A 19725-nucleotide genomic window follows, 5' to 3' on the forward strand; every position below is an offset into this window, starting at 1 on the left:
CAGAGTGACAACAACAACAACGATGATGAATCAGTTCACAGTGAATCAGTATGTGTATTTTTGTGTCTGATATCGACTCGGTTCGGCTCATTATGAAGTTAAAATTTTTTTAAATTGTTGTGTGTAAGATTGTTCGAGTCATGCTTAGATTCTTTGATCATTGTTAAACCAATAACACTAACGATGTGTAGGTGACACCCAAAGTTTTGGGGTCCGATATTGATTCATTAGAGTCATTTAAGAGAACGATTCAGTTCCAGTAGGATACACGTCAATAAGTAAGACTTAAAAGAAGAAAATTAGCAATAAAATCAGTAACAAAATGATGTCTGATCTCATGGTATAAATATTTTTGATTGTTCTGCTTCCAGTCTATAAGGTCAGACGGTTGTGGACTTGGTATCCGATGCCTAAATCTTGCGTGAGGAATAGGACGTGACGGAGCGGAGAGTTTCTCGCTGCGTGTGAAATGCCACCCGAGCCCAGGTTTCCCACGGTGCAGTCAGACTGCATTACCCAGCCGTGTGTGTGAGATAGGTTACACACAGCTGTTCAGGAATAGCGTGTATGTGTGCGTGCCTATGTGTATGGAGGGGTGGGGATGGGGGGGGCACATGTTGGAAGCTGACAGAACACCCTGAGGATGTGACACACGTCCCACACACACGCTGCTCACCACAGAAACCTGGCTGCCTTTCAGAACAAGTTAGAAATCCTTGAAAACATTCGAGCTTCTTTGTATTTAACTGCACTTCCTGTTTACGCTACATCTGACTTCTGACTTACTTGGCACTTGGTTTTTACTGAGCACTGGTGGCTCAGTGGTTGGTGTTTCCAGGGTTCGAGTCCTGAACAGTGCCCAAACCCCTATGGTTATGGATGCAGGTGGATGCAGTGGCGTCCCAAGGCCAGATGAATTGGGAGGATTGTGTCAGGAAGGGCATCCGGCGTGAAAAACCTGGTCCGGATGGTCCGTTGTGGCGACCCCTTACCGGGAGAGGCCGAACGACCAACAACAGAGACACGTTTTTTTTATTTGTTAGGAAGTCATTTAAATGTTTCATTCAAAGCATCATGGGTAATTTATTTACGTTACGGGTTTGTTTTCTCAAATTCAAAATCAAATTAAAATTTTATTAGTCACATACATGACCATACACCCTGTGATATACAGTGAAACCTTGTTATACGACAGCTCGAACTTTACGGTTAATGAAACTTTACAGGTAATGAAACTTCAAGTGTTTAAATATGTTTTTTAAACATGAAATTGATTGTGAAATGTGCTCAATTTGGTTTAAAAAAAACTAAAGTTAAAATAAACAAACAAAAATAACAATTCTGTCAAAAACCTGTTCTTACCATTAAAATAATTTATAATCATTCATATCATTATAATTATTTTTCAATTTATTTATTTATTTATTTATTTATTTATTTATTTATTTTACACACACTATTCTTCTTTTGCACTAAATGGTAAGTCCTGGGCCTCCATTAAAATTTAAATACATTTTACGTCTAAACTGGATCTAAATTCAAACTAATAACAGCTTACACCTGTACTGTCTCACTGGAGGACAAAAATGTCACACAAAAGAACAAAGCGTGCTAAATAACTAATTGATTCACCCTGCTTTAGAGTATATATACAGTATTTATATTTTCTTGACCATTTTCAGTAAGTTTAAACAGAAGAATTATGTTCAGTAAAATATTTTCTGATGGTTTTACAGAAACTTTTAACTTTTTATACAGAACCAATGATGAGCTTACTTTGGCCTCGAAATAAAAAGGTTTACTGAAATTAATTGAAAGTTTGTATCGGCACTAAACATTAGCACTAATTTACAAACATTATTATTATTATTATTATTATTATTATTATTATTGTTATTGTACTACCAATAAACAATATCATTTTATTTTTATATTATATGACATTAATAAAAAGGAATCAAATCCAAAATATAAAATCACTTGATTAAATAAAACATATAAAATAATAATAACAAAATAATGAACAGTGCTACCTTTATGGTTTGTCAATAAATTAATGATTTAATGAATAGTTTTTTTTTTGTTTGTGTGTTTGTTTGTTTGTTTGTGTTCCGTGCCATTTTGGACAGAGCTGGTCATCAGCTGGTCGTCATCTTTGGCCTTAAAAATAAGCAAATTACAATAATGCCATTGTTAATTGCCCTATTTATTTGTTTGTTTTTTGTTTACGTGATTGTTTTATGTGATTTAGTTTCTCGAAGATAAGCAGATTTTACTACATTTGACCATTTTATAATTTATTCTACTCTATCTATAAATAATAATATAATCTATAACTCTGTTATAGCTGTATTACTGTACGGACTCTATATACACCACTGCTTTAAGTTTAAACTTTTATATTTAGTTTAAACTTATTACATTTATAAAATACATTCATTAGTCTCCACTCATGTCCTCCAGGGGGCGCTAATTATCAGGGCTAAATGTAAACCTGTGACCTGGTTCAGGTTTAATTCCTCCCTCAGTGCTGATGGAGAGTGTAAGGATACGGTACTCAGGGTCTCACAGTGCTGGAGGATCACTCTGACGCAATAACACATCTGTAAAACATCCTGAGACACAACCTGGCCCTCCTGCCTCCTCCTCCTCATCCTCCTCATCCTTTTCCTCCACTTCTTCCTCATCTTTATCTTCCTCCTCCCTTTCATCCTCGTCTTACTCTCTTCTCTCCTCTCTCTCCTCCTCCTCCTCATCTTCCTCATTCTTCTCCTCTTCCTCTGTCACTGCGAAATATGAAATTGTCAAACTTCTCAGCTGAACCTCACAGTGGCCTTCCCGCAGTCTGTTGCCATAGCAACCAGGAGCTCGTTTCTAATATAACAGCAGGAGAAGGGAAAAAGTGCACACCAACATCCGTCTGAGTGCTTTCCGTATCACTGTGTGTGTGTGTGTGTGTGTGTGTGTGTGTGTGTGTGTGTGTATGTGGCCCAGGCCTCATTTAACATGCCTCGTTATGTTTGTGACAGATTTCACATGCCTGCCTGATACACACTATGAGAGATCGAGGCTTCACACACACACACACACACACACATATTGTTTTACTATTGTTAATTAAATGTTATTCTTATGTCACTGATGAACATACAATGCTCAAATATTATAAAGCACTACCATATTTATCTTTAGGTTATCCCATCACCATGGCAACTCGTTCTAGACATCAGCACAGCATCATCATCATCATCACTTTAACGTCGTGTTGAGCGTGTGTGACCTTGCTATGATAAACCTGAAGGAGTTTTAAAACGTTTGCTTTATAAACCACTTGTCCTGATTCCGGCTGCAGGTGTCTCAACAGTCTGTCTCTATTAGAGTGTGTGTGTGAGTGAGTGTGTGTGTGTGTGTCTTTCTTCCCATCACTGAACATGATGTGTGTGCGCGTGTGTGAGCGCGTGTGTGTGTGTGTGTGTACAGTGGGACTATTTCACACTTCTGCATTCCTAGTGTGACACGTTTATAAACCGCCTCACCATAGCAACACTGGTTTAAGTGTCATGACAAAAAAATCGCCATGGCAACCTGTTCTACACACCAGCCTCTCCTTTGCAGTTTAGAATGGCGGCCATCTTGGAATCCAATAACTGCTATTGGAGCATTTAAAAAGTTTCTGCATGTGAGTGTAAAAGTTCTCTGCCTTTATGAGGAAGGAAAATCTCATGATCACAAATTGTAAAGTTCACGCCAGGTTTAGAGGTGTTTTAAACACAACATTAAAATGGATAAATAAACAAACAAATAAACACCAAAACATAAAAAAATAAATAAATCCCCCGTTATTTTTAAATACGAGCATTTTAGTCCATTTTCACTTGAGAAACGTACAAAACAAAGTATCGGAGTACAGTTACTTTGTAAGTATTTTTCACTCATGTTGGAAGGAAATAAATAATTTAAAGTACTCCTTGTAAGATACTGTAAGTAAATTTTTTGAAAAACTTTCTTAGTTAAAAGTGAAAGCCAGAAATGCACTTGAGACAAAATCGAAATGTGTAACATCTCCTCTCGTGTTCTAAAGTATGATTCAGATAATGTTTCAGGAACTTATCATATCGGTTATTTTTCATTTGCAAAATTGTTGGAATTTTTTTTTTTTTAAGCAATTTCCACATCCCGGATCCTGGAGGTGCGATCATTGGGGCCCAAACACTTTGACACATATCACATACTGTATGTCACCATGAAACATATTCATCATATTTTACTAACACTCGAGTCAAAAGTCAATACGTCACTCATGTGGTCACTCATGCTGTTTCCACCACAGTTACAGAGTTAAAGAAACACGCGGAGACGAGGCGGGGACGTCACCGTCACAGTCGTTGGTCCTGGTCAATTTATTGTTGGATAAATTTTTCACAATCACAGAAAAAGTGTTGAAGCGTTACACACACGAACGCCGGGAAGATCATCAAACGATACAGTTCAGTGTGGCAGTGTTCTACTGTACAAGACCAACAAGCTCATCATCATCATCTTAATCTTTATCATCATCATCATCATCATCATCATCATAAAGTGATGCGGGGATCCAAAAATAAACATCAGAAGCATAAATATATCATAATATTCATATGCACTGTATATCATACATTAAGCACATGCGGGATAATAATTTATTTTGCATAATAACTGTGCAGATGCTACATAGATTATCATAAATGAATATTAATTAATTAATTAATAAATGATTATTTAATTAACTCAATGAATCAGACATAATTTATGAGAAATAAAATGGTCTTTGTGTATTTACACTAAAATAATACTATTATAATCTTTCCTTAGTGCCTCTTTTACCATCATCTCTGTACATGAGTGTGTGTGTGTGTGTGTAAGGAACTGTTTGTTTGATGCCTGAGGTTGGAGACGAACAGACAGAGACGAGGGGGCGGATGGAGGGACGGAGGGACGGAGGGTCACAGGTATACAGACCAGTAGATGATGTTAAAGAAGAGGAAAGAGAAAGGGAAGAGGGCACGCGCGTAGAGGTCGATGCGTTTGGCGGCAGACGGGATGACGGGTTTGGCCGGAGGAGGCTTCTTGTTGTTTTTGGCCTGCGCTTTTCCCGCCGCGTTTCCGACGTCGATCGGCTTCCCGTAGCAGTCAAAGTTCGATAGCTCGAAGTCTCGCGGGAGAGAACCGACGATGCTAAAGTCACTTGAGCGCAGGTCCGACTTCGACGTGCAAACCTTCTTACAGCGCGTCTCTGTCACCTGATAGAGAGAGAGAAAGAGAGAGAGAGAGTCAAAGAACAAGGAAATAAATAGAGAAAATACTTGAATTAATAAGAAATGAAAAAACTCCAAAAACAAATCAACAAAAATAAAGAATAGCAAGAAGGAAACTAAAATGAATTAAACGTAAAAAAATTTAAAAATTGTTTTAAATTTTGATTGAATGTTTAAAAATGATGATATAGTTGGGGTTATAAACTCTGTGTGTGTGTGTGTGTGTGTGTGTGTCTGACCTGCAGAGTGCTGATGTGTAGCGGCGTTCCTCCGGCTCCGTTCAGACTGTTCACTTTCGGGGTCACTCGGCTCTCGGCTTTCTCTCGGCTGGCGATCCGGGCCTTCTCGGCCTCCAGCCGTTTGGGGCTGTTGAGCATCACCTGCACCACGGCGTACTCCACCAGCGAGGCGAAGCCGAACAGCAAGCACGCGATCAGCCAGATATCGATGGCCTTCACGTACGACACCTTGGGCAGCTCTGAGGCCAGAGAAGTGCACTCTGAGGACAGCGAGAGAACCGACAGGATCCCTACAGAGGGAACAACAGGGGGAAGAGGGGTCAACCAGGGGTCAGGGATCTAAACGGAGTCAAGGTGTCACACACAAGAAGCGATCTACGAGCTTAAAGCACTGAGTTCCCACACGGAAAAAACCTATATAAAACATATATGTTTTAATATAGGTTTGATATAGGTTTTTAATATATGTGACATATATAAAATTGGCCGTTTTCCTATATTATATGTACATATATGTGTACATATATATGTGCATATATGTACCTATGTGCATATATATGCACCTATATTTTTACCTAGATATTAGTAAAATTATTAAAATCCATAGCTGTTAGACAACATAAATAAAAGCCCAAAATGTAGAAATTTATTTTTTTTATTTTTTTAAGAACAATCAAATAGTAAAACAACAAAAATAAGACAAAAAAACTCAACAGGAAGAAAACATATATATATATTTTGAGGACCTTCTCAGCTTCGTGAGCTTTGAATTGATAGATGTGCCTGTCTGCCCTCGGGTGGCTGCCGGCCACTTCTTCAATGTAGCATCTAGAAAAGACAAAAATAATAAGACAGTATAATAATAATAAATGATTATTTATTAAAACGTTTATAAACATCTGTAAACTCCATAACGCATTAGCTTAGCCACCGGGAAATATCATGTTTGTGCTACATACAGAAAGGCAGCATGTTAGCATGATTTACCTAAACTATGTAAATGGCATTGAAAGCCAATGTGTCACACAAGCTGACAAGAGCTAGCTGAAGTGAGGAAAATATTTACTAATATTAGTTTAATATTATCAGAATAAGAGTTATATAAGACTTAATAACTTACCCAGTGTGTCCTCCTGGATTCTCTCTTCAAAATGCTCCCATTCGTCGTCAGGGCCACACAGTCTTCTCCCACTTTCCAGAACATTCTGAAGAGTTTCCTTGTCCGGGGGCGTGGCCTAGTATGTAAATTAGCCGGACTAATTTCCGTGTGATTGGTGTGTGGGCGTGTCCTGCCTCGGGTCATTAGCAGATAATGCGACAGAAATTCTAAAATGTGTTTTTTATTTAGTTAGTTCTTAGTTATTGCCTTGATAATAGAAAATATGAGCACATCATGTATGACAGTTGCCAAAGTGAGATATGAGCTAAAATGACCAGATCCTGCCATGAGCTATATAGGAGACATATCTTGTATGTACATATAGGGCTTATATGTGGATATAAAGAAGCAATACAGGAGACCTATATGGCCTGTATATGCACATATATGCACCTCAATTTTGCCTATATGCAGCATATATATTATCATATATATGCATATATACTGCATATAGGCTTCATATATGCGCATATATCCCCATATAGGTGAGAATAAATGCGCATATATACTGCATATAGGCCTTCATATATGCGCATATATCCTCATATAGGTCAGGATATATGTGCATATATACTGCATATAGGTTTCATATATGCGCATATATCCTCATATAGGTTCTTTCCATGTGGGTTACACTGATGTAGTCACTATGTAGTACTGACCAATCAGCAGCAGATCTGATATGTGAAGCCTCAGGAGGAGCAAATCACAGGAGAGACCTGACTACAGCTAACCAAGTGACTAATGAATTAAAGAATTAAGGAAGGAAACACTTACAAAGAAGGAAAAAACCTGTAATACACACTCACCGTTCTCAGGGGCATTATGGGATGGTATGTGGACTTTACAGAAGTGCATTATGGGATGAAGAGTGACCCTGGATGGAAGAAATACACTAAGATGGAGAGGAGGAAGAGAAAATTAGGGGCTTCAACATGGAGGAGATTTTAAAATTTAGAATGGAAGTGATTTTAGAATCACGAGGAGAGACAAGGAACAAATCTCAAACATGCTAGAGAAAGAAAGAAAGATGATTTATTGCTTTTATATATATATATATATATATATATATATATATATATATATAAAGACACGAACAGACAACCAAATCATGACAGAATGCAAGTAAAATGCTACTGTAGGACTATTTTTGCCTTTTCAGTAATTAGCATTAATTACTAGTTTTAATTAAACTATGGCGTTTTTAGCCATTTTATGTGACTAATTAAACTCATTTTATATTAATGCTAGATCTTTCGCTGAGGCCTTCAGATTTTATGTATCTACATGAGTTTGCTAATAATCCATGTCACAAGATAAAGAATTATATTTTATGTTGACTCCTGCCTCGACTAAGAGAAAAAAAGCTTAATGGTGATTGTGATGACTGTATTAATTCCAGTTTATCTCTAGTGATGACGCTAATAAAAATGCCTCCTAATTAACCCCGTTCTCCCTAAAAAAGTAAAGAGCTTACGCTAGCATTAAACTGATAAAAACATGTTTATCTGATTACCCAGAGGGACTCGAGCGGCGCTGGCATCCGGGTTTATCCAGAAGGAGAGCCAGGAGAGCACGACGATGAGCAGCGTGGGAGCGTACACGCCCATCATGTAGAAGCCCACCTGCCTTCTGAGGGTAAAGATCACCTCCACACAGGTGTAGTAACCTGCACACAATCAGATCAAAAAAATCAAAGCGGCAGCATGGTGTGATTATCTCTTAAACTGTATAGAGTATAAAAGCCTCTTCCAAATGGTTGAGATGTCACGTCATGGTAAAAGTATCTGTATATTTCCAAATATTTGAAAAAATATGAAAAATATGAAAATCTCTGCATGTTACTCTTTATATATATATATATATATATATATATATATATATTTTTTTTTTTTTTTTTTAGAATAGCATACCTCAACCAAATGGTAGAGATGGCTTAATCAGGTAAGGCTTAACACATTTTTAAATATAACACAATAACACATAACGTGCCAAAAAGTTGAGCAGATCATTGAATGTTTAATTTCACATTAAAATCGAGCGTTGCTTTTCTCACCGGTTCCAGCGTAAAATTTGGTGCAGTTTCCATACTCGATGTCCTCCTGTCTGATATCAAACTGGGGCAGAGCGATTTCATCCATCTGTACTGGATCTCCAGACTGCCACATGAACTGCAGGTCATCTGTGGTGTAACCGACTACACACACACACACACACACATATAGGCTGTTCAAATTCTCTATACCAGCAGCTCTATCAGTAGTGCAGGTTGTATTAATACGGATAAGTTATCGTTGTAGAATAACAGCTCACTCTCAGAGATTTGTACAGCAGCACTTTCCTGTGGTATAACAGGATTAAAAAACATGTGGGTGTGCTGTTATTGGAAAATAATCACCGTCTGTGTGTTTACAGTCACTTGATTTACTCACAGCTCTCCAGCTGCATCTTGCATCTCTGAGTGTCCATGGGGAAAAGCGTCAGGTCGAGAGGACACGAGAGAGTCACTGATAACCTATAACACACACACACACACACACACACACACACACAGACTGATTAGTCTGAAACAATGGCAAAAACGAAGAAGACCTCACAGAGCACTTGCATGAACAAAACTTTCCGTATAAACAAGCTGAAACACATTACACACACTTCCTGTCTTGTGGAAACAGGAAAATGTTGTAAAAATATGTAAGTGTGTGTGTGAGTGTGTGTGTAATGATACATAATTTATTCCCCATGTCAGCAAGGCATATAATCTAGACTCCTTAAGAGCTGCTTCACTCCATAACTACGCCATGTGATGAGAGCGATGAAGTGATGATGAAGTAACTTGTACATGCGGCGCAATCATCGTTCCTCAGAGGCAGAAGTGCTGGTGCCCGTCCCCTACGATGGATTTAAGTTTGCCCCCTCATCCCGGGATTTGTCTTGAAAAACCCATTTCACAGATAGATCCAAATCTAGGAAAGAGCTCAGATCTGATTCATTCTCCCCTCACCATGATCCAACGAAAGGCTGTAGAGCAGCGGGCACCGGGTGCACCAGGGTGAGACCAACAGGGCGACCCCCCGCACCATGCTCCTGATTAAAGGCCACACTCCCTACACAGTCCATTCTGGAGGTCACCCAGGCTATCTCCCAGGGCAGGGGTAGCTCAGGGGTTAAGATGCTGGACCAATGATTGATTAATCAAAGGTTCAAACCCCAGAACCACCAAGTTACCACTGGTGGGACCTTACGCCAACCCTCAACTGCTCATATTTAATAATGGGATCTATAAAAGTTGTTCTGGATAAGGGTGTCTGCTTAATGCAATAAACGTAAATCTTTACAGTCCAGCTCCCCGCAGGTTAATGAGTTTCTTTCTTGTGTTAAACGAAGTTGATTACAAAATGCACTTTATTAAGAGATGCTACTGTAGGTCTCTGGTTTCTCTCCCTGTTCTTGCTAAGGCTAATAACGCTAAGCAAGGTTCCATGTCTCTATCTGAAGTTCATCAGCTTCTTTCTTGTTTGAAAATATCTACACTAATAAAGACATCACTGCATTTACATCTGCATCCTCTTTATAATAATTTAACATTATAAAAATAGAATTTATACAATGCTTATATATTACTGTTTTAAAAGTAATTAATCAATTAACTTTAAATAATATTAAAAAATGTTTTGTATCATTTCACTCAGATGACTAAAGTCCAGCTCGATCCTCAAAAATAGAGTACAAAAGATGTACATTTTGCTGGTGTGTTATTGTGAAGAGAAACTGACGCACACAAAGTAACAAGCGGTCCATGAGCCGAGAGTTACACGTCCAGCCCGAGCCGCATTACTGGACTGATAAATAATGCAGAACAATCTGTTCATTAATGCATAATTAAAGTGGTAAGTGTGTTTAATGGAACGGCCGGAGCGCTTCGTTGTGTTTGTGGTGTTTTTTACCTCATGCTGATGAGGACGTCTCCGTTCCTGAAGATGAAGAGCAGGATGTTCTCCTGCGTGACGTCGTGGAAGTTGGCACTCTTCTCGTTGGCGAAGAACAGATCGGGTTTCCACAAACACTTAAACATCTTTGGGTCGACAGTCAGAGATTCGGATTTAAAGTCCTGGGGAAGACGGAGACGCGGATCGTTCCAGCGCTGACGCAGGAAAATGTTCACGCGATAATCCTGAATAAACACACGCGGCACACCAGGGAGTATTTTCAAAATGTAAATTATTTTAAGGTTAGATTAAATCTAAAAAAAATTGTGCTGTGAGTTCTGCACTTAGTTATAGTTTACATTTAATTAGCACTGGCTTTTACACTTATTTTATTAACCCATCTTTTCGAGATGTGTGTTTTGCACAGAACAAAAAAAATGTATCCAATGCAAAAATTTATAACAGACACAAACTGTTACTGTTCAGGCACTTTGACCACACCCATCCTCTCTAACTCTGACCACACCCATCCTCTCTAACTCTGACCACACCCATCCTCAGTCACTCTGACCACACCCATCCTCTCTAACTCTGACCACACCCATCCTCACTCACTCTGACCACACCCATCCTCTCTAACTCTGACCACACCCATCCTCACTTACTCTGACCACACCCATCCTCACTCACTCTGACCACACCCATCCTCTCTAACTCTGACCACACCCATCCTCACTCACTCTGACCACACCCATCCTCACTCACTCTGACCACACCCATCCTCTCTAACTCTAACCACACCCATCCTCTCTAACTCTAACCACACCCATCCTCTCTAACTCTGACCACACCCATCCTCACTCACTCGGACCACACCCATCCTCTCTAACTCTGACCACACCCATCCTCACTCACTCGGACCACACCCATCCTCACTCACTCTAACCACACCCATCCTCTCTAACTCTGACCACACCCATCCTCACTAACTCTGACCACACCCATCCTCACTCACTCTGACCACACCCATTCTCTCTAACTCTGACCACACCCATCCTCACTCACTCGGACCACACCCATCCTCCCTAACTCTAACCACACCCATCCTCACTTACTCGGACCACACCCATCCTTACTCACTCTGAACACACCCATCATCACTGATTCTGACCACACCCATCCTCACTCAAAGATACTCTGATGATGTCCATCTATACTCTCAGGTACTCTGACCACACCCATCCACCCTCGTGGGTACTTTGACCACACCCATCCTCACTTACAGGTACTCTGACCACACCCATCCTCACCCACAGGTACTCTGACCACACCCATCCTCTCTAACACTGACCACACCCATCATCATTCAAAGGTACTCTGATAACGCCCGTCTATCTCAGGGACTTTGTCCACACCCATCCTCACTCACAGGTACTGTGACCACACCCATCCTCACTCACCGGTACGCTAACCACACCCATTCTTACTCTCAGGTACTTGGACCACAACCACCCAGTACTCTGACCAAACCCATCCTTACTCCGGTACTCTGACCACGCCCATGTCATTGCCGTTGTTTGTTATGTTAAAAATGCTATAAAAGGCTTATTATCATGGTGCAGAAGTTACATATATAGAAAACGTCAGCAGGTTGTGGAAGTGTTGCTGTTTTTATGCTAAATCATGAATTGTAAAAACAAGTTCGAGGTGAGAAAACAGTGGACACATTTTGTTTTTTTTTTGCTATAAGGTGATAAAGCATGATGATGATGATGATGATGATGTACCATGGTGGTTTCCTGGATGGATCCAAAGCTGTTGATGAAGATGTTGACCCGATCCTCCACAGGCGTTCCTGTTAAAATAAGTAATAATAAATTAAAGATCAGCAGCTTCACACAGTTGTTCTCTGGTGTTACTGTATCACTTGTCACGCCAAACCTAAGTGAAAATCACAGCACATTTACATCATGAACACTGAAAAACATGCTCTCTTAACGTCATTCACGCAACCAGAGCGCACTGCATAACTTTGGGTATATTATTAACCAGTGATGTCATCGTGTATGGATCCAAATGTATATGTGGTTTACATCATAAAAGGCAGGAAGTCTGGTTTTACAAAGTAAAAAAAAACACTCCAGTTTCCTGCAGGATCTTTAATCTCGCTCGAATACGGAGCAGATGGATGAGTAATGACCCTCAGTCATACACCGAGCCCTAAAGACGGCGACCACATCCAGGCCGCTCCAGCACACATCCACATTAAACATAAAGGGGCGTGGAGGCTGAGCGAGAGAGCTCGGGTTTTACTGAGGAGGAAAAGCCGCCAAGGAAAATGCACGCGACTCGGCTAATGTGGATTTAACGAGCTACTCCTGTTCGACTTTAGGCCATGAATCAGGTGTTTCTGCTTTCAAAAACTAAGGGAAATGTGTACGAGTACAAGAAAGTATAGATACAGTACAGCTTTTATAGCTTTCTATTTAGATGACCTTTTTATTTTTTAAAGAATGTCACTTTTTCTGCATTTATAATCACGTTTCCTTTCACTTCACTGCTACAGTCGTTCACTCACAAGTCTAGACTTTTACCTTTTAAAATAATACAAGAAATAAAAACAAAAAACTCTTTAGTCCTGAAGATGTCCTAAAAAGTCAGACTGTTATGAGCATTAAAACTGGAAACTCCTTACTTACATAAACATAATTACATAAACACGTTTCTCCTTACAGAAATCTTTATCATATTAATAGACTCTTTATAAATCTGGTTATTATTAGGGCAGGATCTGATTTAAACGTGAAAGAGAAATGGTAACGATTATATATCAGAACGAGCACTATATTATATAACAATGTACAGTATAATCGTAGAAAATTAATCAACACCTTCTGATCAATCAGAATTCAACAGTGGTGTAAATTCTATATTTTAACTGACCTTTACTGTATACTTATTTGAGCTATTAAAATTTTTTTATTATTAAGTGCTGACATTAATATTGGCGTTTTTTAATTATGTTAAACTCATTAAAGCAGGAAGATAAACATAACAAAAAGGGTTTTTAGAATTGGTAAAAATACTGTGAATCTTAGCACAATAATACAATACTCTATCATTATTCCAACCTTTGGTTCAGTTTGCTTAAAACAAGATCGTCTGGGTGTTTATTCAACATTGTTATACATCAAGAAGCCACGCCCACCTTCATTTTCATTTGATTATGAAAACAAAATGGCATAAAAAACACATCATGCAGCTTAATCACAACGCTGTGCGTTCTCGCGACCTCAATGAAGTGAAGCGCTCACCCTTGAAGTTTGGCCGGATCCTCGGGTCGTAGCTGATCAGGAGCCGGTTGAGGATGTTACTCGTGGAGTTCGCAGGAACCCGGGCGAGATCTTCTGATGAGAGCTGCCTGCGGAACGCACACGGATCTCTCTGTATTACACATGCATGTGTGGCAAATGTGCAAAAGTCTACGGCACGAGTACAGAAATGCTCAAGAGCCAGGATGGCTTTAGAAATAATGTTAATCTAAATACAAATTATACTGAATATTACTGCTAATCACAGACAATCACAGTTACCCAGTATAGATGCATGATTGCGAGTGTGATGTTGCTTTTATGCAAGAGAAAATATATATTTAAAATGATAATAAATTACTAATTGAGTAAATGACGTTTGAGCACCAATGTTTACTGTCTGATTTGTCTCAAATAGCTAAATGCTGTATAATTTGTGTTACTGGTTGTTTAAAGCAATACTCTCACAAAACTGAAGGATATACTGAATAAACTGCAATTAATTAAACCAGCTAATTTAACTTAAGGAGGAGTCAAAAAATAAACATTGAAAACAAATTTTGTAAAAAATATTTTTGCATGTGAAAACAAAACATTTAGAAAAGACATACAAATGAAATAAAATATTCAATAAATATATATCCAGACAAACAGACCTGAATTAACCCTAATTTATGATTCCTCTTGGCATCAGCTTCTTTAAAAAAACAAACTGAAACACCCCTTTTCTCCCTTTTCTTCTTGCTAACGTCCTTGATCACATTCACTAGATCTTACACACAATGCAAAAACTCCACAAAAGAAATCTGTGAACTCGATTGGCTTTCCACTCACGCAGGGAAGTTTTATACGGCTCACGGACTTACGCGCTACTTAGCCGGGGTTCGGTTCGGTCGTTTGTATGCTAAAAATCCTTTGTATGTCGAGACAAATCTCTTTAAATATTGCAGCTCTTATGGTGAAAATTTGTAAAGTGTTCGTACGTCACAGTATCAATAAATATCTCCTAACAGGAATTTAAGTTTGTTGCTCATATTAAAAACTCGTAAGAAAGCAATTTCAGAACTTCTGTCTTACTTTAATGTCTTAATGTGTAGTTTATTATATTTATAATACTGTATATATAATATTGTAAATCTTTTTAAGGTGCTTTACACTAAAACAGGCTGGAGGTCCACAAGGATAAACACTCGACAGTCTAACGTAACGTAGCCGTGTGAGAGAAAAGCACTTACGATGGGCAGTAGACCTGCTTGCCTTTCTTCTTGCCTTTCTTGGTCGACTTTTCTTTGGCGAATGTGTCGTCGATCCACAGTGCGAGGACGCAGAGCAGCAGAATCAGCTTCAGGACCGTCATCTTGCAGCACATCTCTCCGACAGCCTGAGAGGAACAGCAGCAACACGCAGGAATACATTTATAACGTCTGCTTCATAACTCTCTCAGAGACAGGAGTCAGTGGAAAAGAAAAAATAAATATACTAGAAAACAACTTCAAATTTCATGTAAATATTTGATGCATTAAACAGAAATTACAGAAACTGAGAAATACAAATCTGCCAGTTTCATGAGCATTAGAAGCTTCACTAGGAGTTTACTACATTTTTCTCTCAAGTACAAAAGCTGAGACCTAAAACAAGATAAGGAGGATTTTTTCCCCTAAAAAAAATAAAATCTGGTTTCTATAGAAACAGCCGTCATGACCGCTACAGACTTACAGCATTTCCAGATGCTCAGATATAAACCTAAAGTGGTATTTTTAGGGTTTTTATAAGGCATGGTGTTCCTGAGCTTCTACAATTCTGTAATTAGGAAATTTGTCCTAAACACTATTACACTCCACTTAAAATGAGGCGAGCTTCAGGGTGAGGTTCAGAAGAACCCGCCAATGACAGGACAGCGTCAGGACCTGCAGGAGGTTTGTGTCCTCGCTGAACGGGTGGGGTTTATTTTAAATTGAAAGGGAGCAGGTAAATCCATTCGCTGGATTTAATCAAAGTCAATTTTAGCTAGTCAACTAGTCAGTCCTTTTTTTGTTTGTTTGTTTTTTTGCATTTCAGGGGCCAGAACAAGTCGACACTTCCACAGCCAGGGGCCTCCCGAGAGCATGAATGATGGCCGACTATTTTATGTTGTTTTATTGATGTAACAGATTTCAAAGAGATTTTTAAAAGTCATGCCGTATAAAACCCAGCAGGAAACCCAGTGTTGGATGAAGGTTGTAATTAAGTTGTGAAAAACACAATGTTGGATCAATATTACTTTTAAAAGTAGATTTAAAAAAAGAAAATGAGGTCGGGATAATTTTAATGCCCCGTCACACTCAGACCAACACCATGAAGTTCCCACTGCAGATATCAAAGACGCCATTGGAGCGGGATCAAAATGGAAAAATGTGTGTTTATCAAGTTCATGCTACTTCTTAGCCGCGTCATGTCAGGTCCGTAATGAATGCTGCAAATGCAACCTAAAATCAACTTACATTCAAATATAATTTCAATTAAATATATTATCTAGGAAATAAAAACAAAAGAAATATGTTGTATTTGTAACATTCGGTTGATGTTATTTATTCAGAGTTATTCCAGCGTCATGGAGTTACTGTTTCGTCCAACGTCAATGTATTAAAATATTCTGTCTTTCAAAACCAAACCCTCGACCCTGGTGATGCCAGTCCACAGTGCTGACCACTGCACCACCATGACCCCCATATTATCAACATCATTATGATTTCAGAGCAGCGATGGGTTTTACACTTTTATCCCAGAAAGGTGTTGATGAATTTTCTAGAACAGCCGATGTGGTGTAAGAGGAATAAAACACTCCGGGATGTGCTGTTCCACAAAAACAAGGCAGGAAAGAGAAGACAGCAGATCACAGAACCACACAGTGAGGTTCTGGCAAGTTCTACTGTAGGTCTAATCTCCAACCTGTGCTTACAATAAAGGTGTATCACACACTGTTGAACATAAACCCTGCCACACACACACACACACTGATCAATGAGGTCACATGACCAGGATTCCTCACACTCATGTTGTTCTGCACTTCTTATTCCCAGGCATCACATCCATCCAGGTGAGAAGATCAAAGCCAGAGCTGCAGAGAACCTGCACACACCCGGGTCCGAGCTCCAGACACGGGGATTAGTGTGAGGAATCCCCTGTGAGGACGAGCGCCAGAATCGCTCCATCGTCTAGACTCTCTCCTCCTCCACCACATCCATCGTCGTTTTAACAGAAATGGGACGCGCTCCATGTTCTCTCTCTCTCTCTCTCTCTCTGTCCTACGAGTTCTCCTCTCACTGGGACTTCTCTTTAATAACTTCCCTTCTTTCGCTCCCTCATTCTCACTGAGATCAGCAGTGTGAGCCAACACACACTCACACACACACACACACACACATTTTTGGCTGCCTGCCTTTAATTAGCCCATTTGCATTCACGTTCGAGAACGTCAGCTGTGATTTACATCCTAACATTTAACTCCCGTAACTGGATCGAGGAACCATTTATAATCCAAACAACGGGATTCTTGGATGTGTGTGTGTGCGTGTGTGTACGTGTGTGTCGAATATGTACTCTTATTTAAAAAAAGATCTTTGGAATATTTCTTTAGATGCTAAGAACCCTAAATTATCTATCCACTTTAAAGAACAGTTGTAGAACAACTTTATTTTTTTAACTTTATATTTACACTTATTACAACTTTAGAATATCAGCTCCGTTAACTTCCGGGTTCTGGGGTTGAATACCAATACGTGTTAAATGGAAAGCTAGTGCACTATGTAGGGTGTACAATCTCTTGTTCTTGTTCTCTGTGACTGGGTGTGAATGTGGGTTTAGTCAGACAGCTGCTCTCTCCTCAGTACTGCGGACCGTACAGACCTACTCTCACCCACGCTGAGACACACAGTTAGTGTCATTAACCACTGGACAACACCTGGAACACGCCCACTCATACATAGAGTTACACCTCACAGTGCTGTTACTGTCTATTATCAGCCCCCGCGGAATATCGCCTCTCATTCAGTCAGATCACTTGACGGAAACTAACTGGTGTATAAATTGGGATGTATAGCGGTGATGGTACATGCAGTATGTATAGATGGTAACACACATGGTGTATAAGTGGTAGTGGGAGGTAGTAGTGCAGCAGTGTTGTGTTTTTACCCTTCATGCACTTCAGTACTCAGCGTGGTAGCGCGGCCAAGACGAGACGTGAATGTGCTATCGATCACCAGGGCTTCATTGCAGTTTCACACACACACAAAATGCTTCCCGTGTTACACACTGATGATGTCACACACATCAATATACTAATCGCATTTTAACCCCAAACACACACAGCTTACAGCTCAACAAGCGTGTGGAGGCGTTTATAAATTAAATTAACTAATAAACTATATGTGCATTCATTTATATTAATTTTTTTATTCATTTATATTTATAGCTAATACATACATACATAAATATATATATATATATATGCATTTTTATTTTATGCATTAGCTATATATATATATAAACAGTGTGTGAAAATCCTAAGGAACAGAATTAACACATTCTACACAATATAGACAGGTAGATAGAAAAGCCAGGATTAACACCGTGTGACCTTTACTGCACTGTATCTGAGCATGGATTTGCTGATCAGTGTGATTTCACCACATGACCACATGCTATACACACACACACACACACACACAAGGACACCTCTTTTACCCACAAAAACACAAACACAAACAGCTAAGGCAGCTGAGACAGCAGGATCATTTTCATTTATTTATTTATTTATTTATCATTTTGCTGAACCTCAAGTCACAGAAAAGGGACAGAATTTCGCTGTGTGTGTGTGTGTGTGTGTAATTGCGTGTGCACTGAGGCACCACATCCATTGCAATGTCAGCTCCAGCCTGAAGGTAGCACACATGCGCGCGCACACGCACGCGCGCACTCATGCGCACATGCACGTACACACACACACACACACACGCGCGCGCGTACACACATCACCCCTATCTTAAAAAAAAAAATTGTGCATGCATAAAAAGAAAACAACCTGTAGCTGGTGTAAAGTTGCTGAAGAAGGGAGAGAAAGTTAAAAAGGAGAGAGAGGAAGAGAGAGAGAGAGAGAGAGAGAGAGAGAGAGAGATGCTGATGAGAGAGAGAGAGAGATGCTGATGAGAGAAACATGGCAACAACATGACGCAGGCGCATCCTCCATGACGACGGCGGGGTGGGGGAGGGGCGGGAAGGATGCTGCACACACGTATCACACACATGACAATATAAACACATTTACAACACACAATACACACACACACACACACACACACATTCCCGAACACTGTTGCTCTCACCGTGGCGCGCGCGATGCTTCGCTGGTTAAATGGTGATTTAGTCCTTCATCATCTTCATCATATTCATAAAACTCGCTCTGTTGTTTCCCGCCTTTTCTCAGAACAGACTCGGGCTCTACACGTCCCTGCACGCGCTACACCCGCACGCTCTGTCTCTCTCTCTGTTGCGGTTTTGTCGCTACACCGTGCGGGTTCTCGCGCGCGAGCGGATGGAGCACCGCTGTCCGGCCGCAACAGGGCGCGCAAGATGGAGTAGAGTGCGCATGCGCAGTGGGAGGGCCGCGTAAACAGCTGGAAGGCGCTGGCTTACAATACACATAAAGAAATAAAGAATAAGTAATAATTCCATTCACAAAAACAAAGTTTCAAAATGCCTACATACATAAACATATAAATCAAAATCTCTAATGAAAAAAATTAGCTAATGCACATG

General features: G+C 39.7%; 1 protein-coding gene across 1 annotated transcript; it reads right to left on the minus strand.

Moving 5' to 3' along the window:
• Positions 1-4395: 4395 nt before the first annotated feature.
• On the minus strand, positions 4396-19516 carry glrbb (glycine receptor, beta b). Its single transcript, XM_053505116.1, has 10 exons — positions 19293-19516; positions 15168-15313; positions 13936-14042; positions 12409-12476; positions 10640-10866; positions 9125-9207; positions 8749-8889; positions 8209-8361; positions 5534-5823; positions 4396-5279 (listed from the first exon to the last, which is right to left on the minus strand). Exons 2-10 carry the CDS (start codon positions 15299-15301, stop codon positions 4983-4985), a joined length of 1500 nt encoding a protein of 499 aa, XP_053361091.1. The 5' UTR covers positions 15302-15313; positions 19293-19516; the 3' UTR covers positions 4396-4982.
• Between the last annotated feature and the right edge of the window lie 209 nt (positions 19517-19725).

The sequence above is a fragment of the Clarias gariepinus genome, chromosome 10 (assembly GCF_024256425.1).
Source record: "Clarias gariepinus isolate MV-2021 ecotype Netherlands chromosome 10, CGAR_prim_01v2, whole genome shotgun sequence".
In the NCBI taxonomy this organism is placed as follows: Eukaryota; Metazoa; Chordata; class Actinopteri; order Siluriformes; family Clariidae; genus Clarias; species Clarias gariepinus.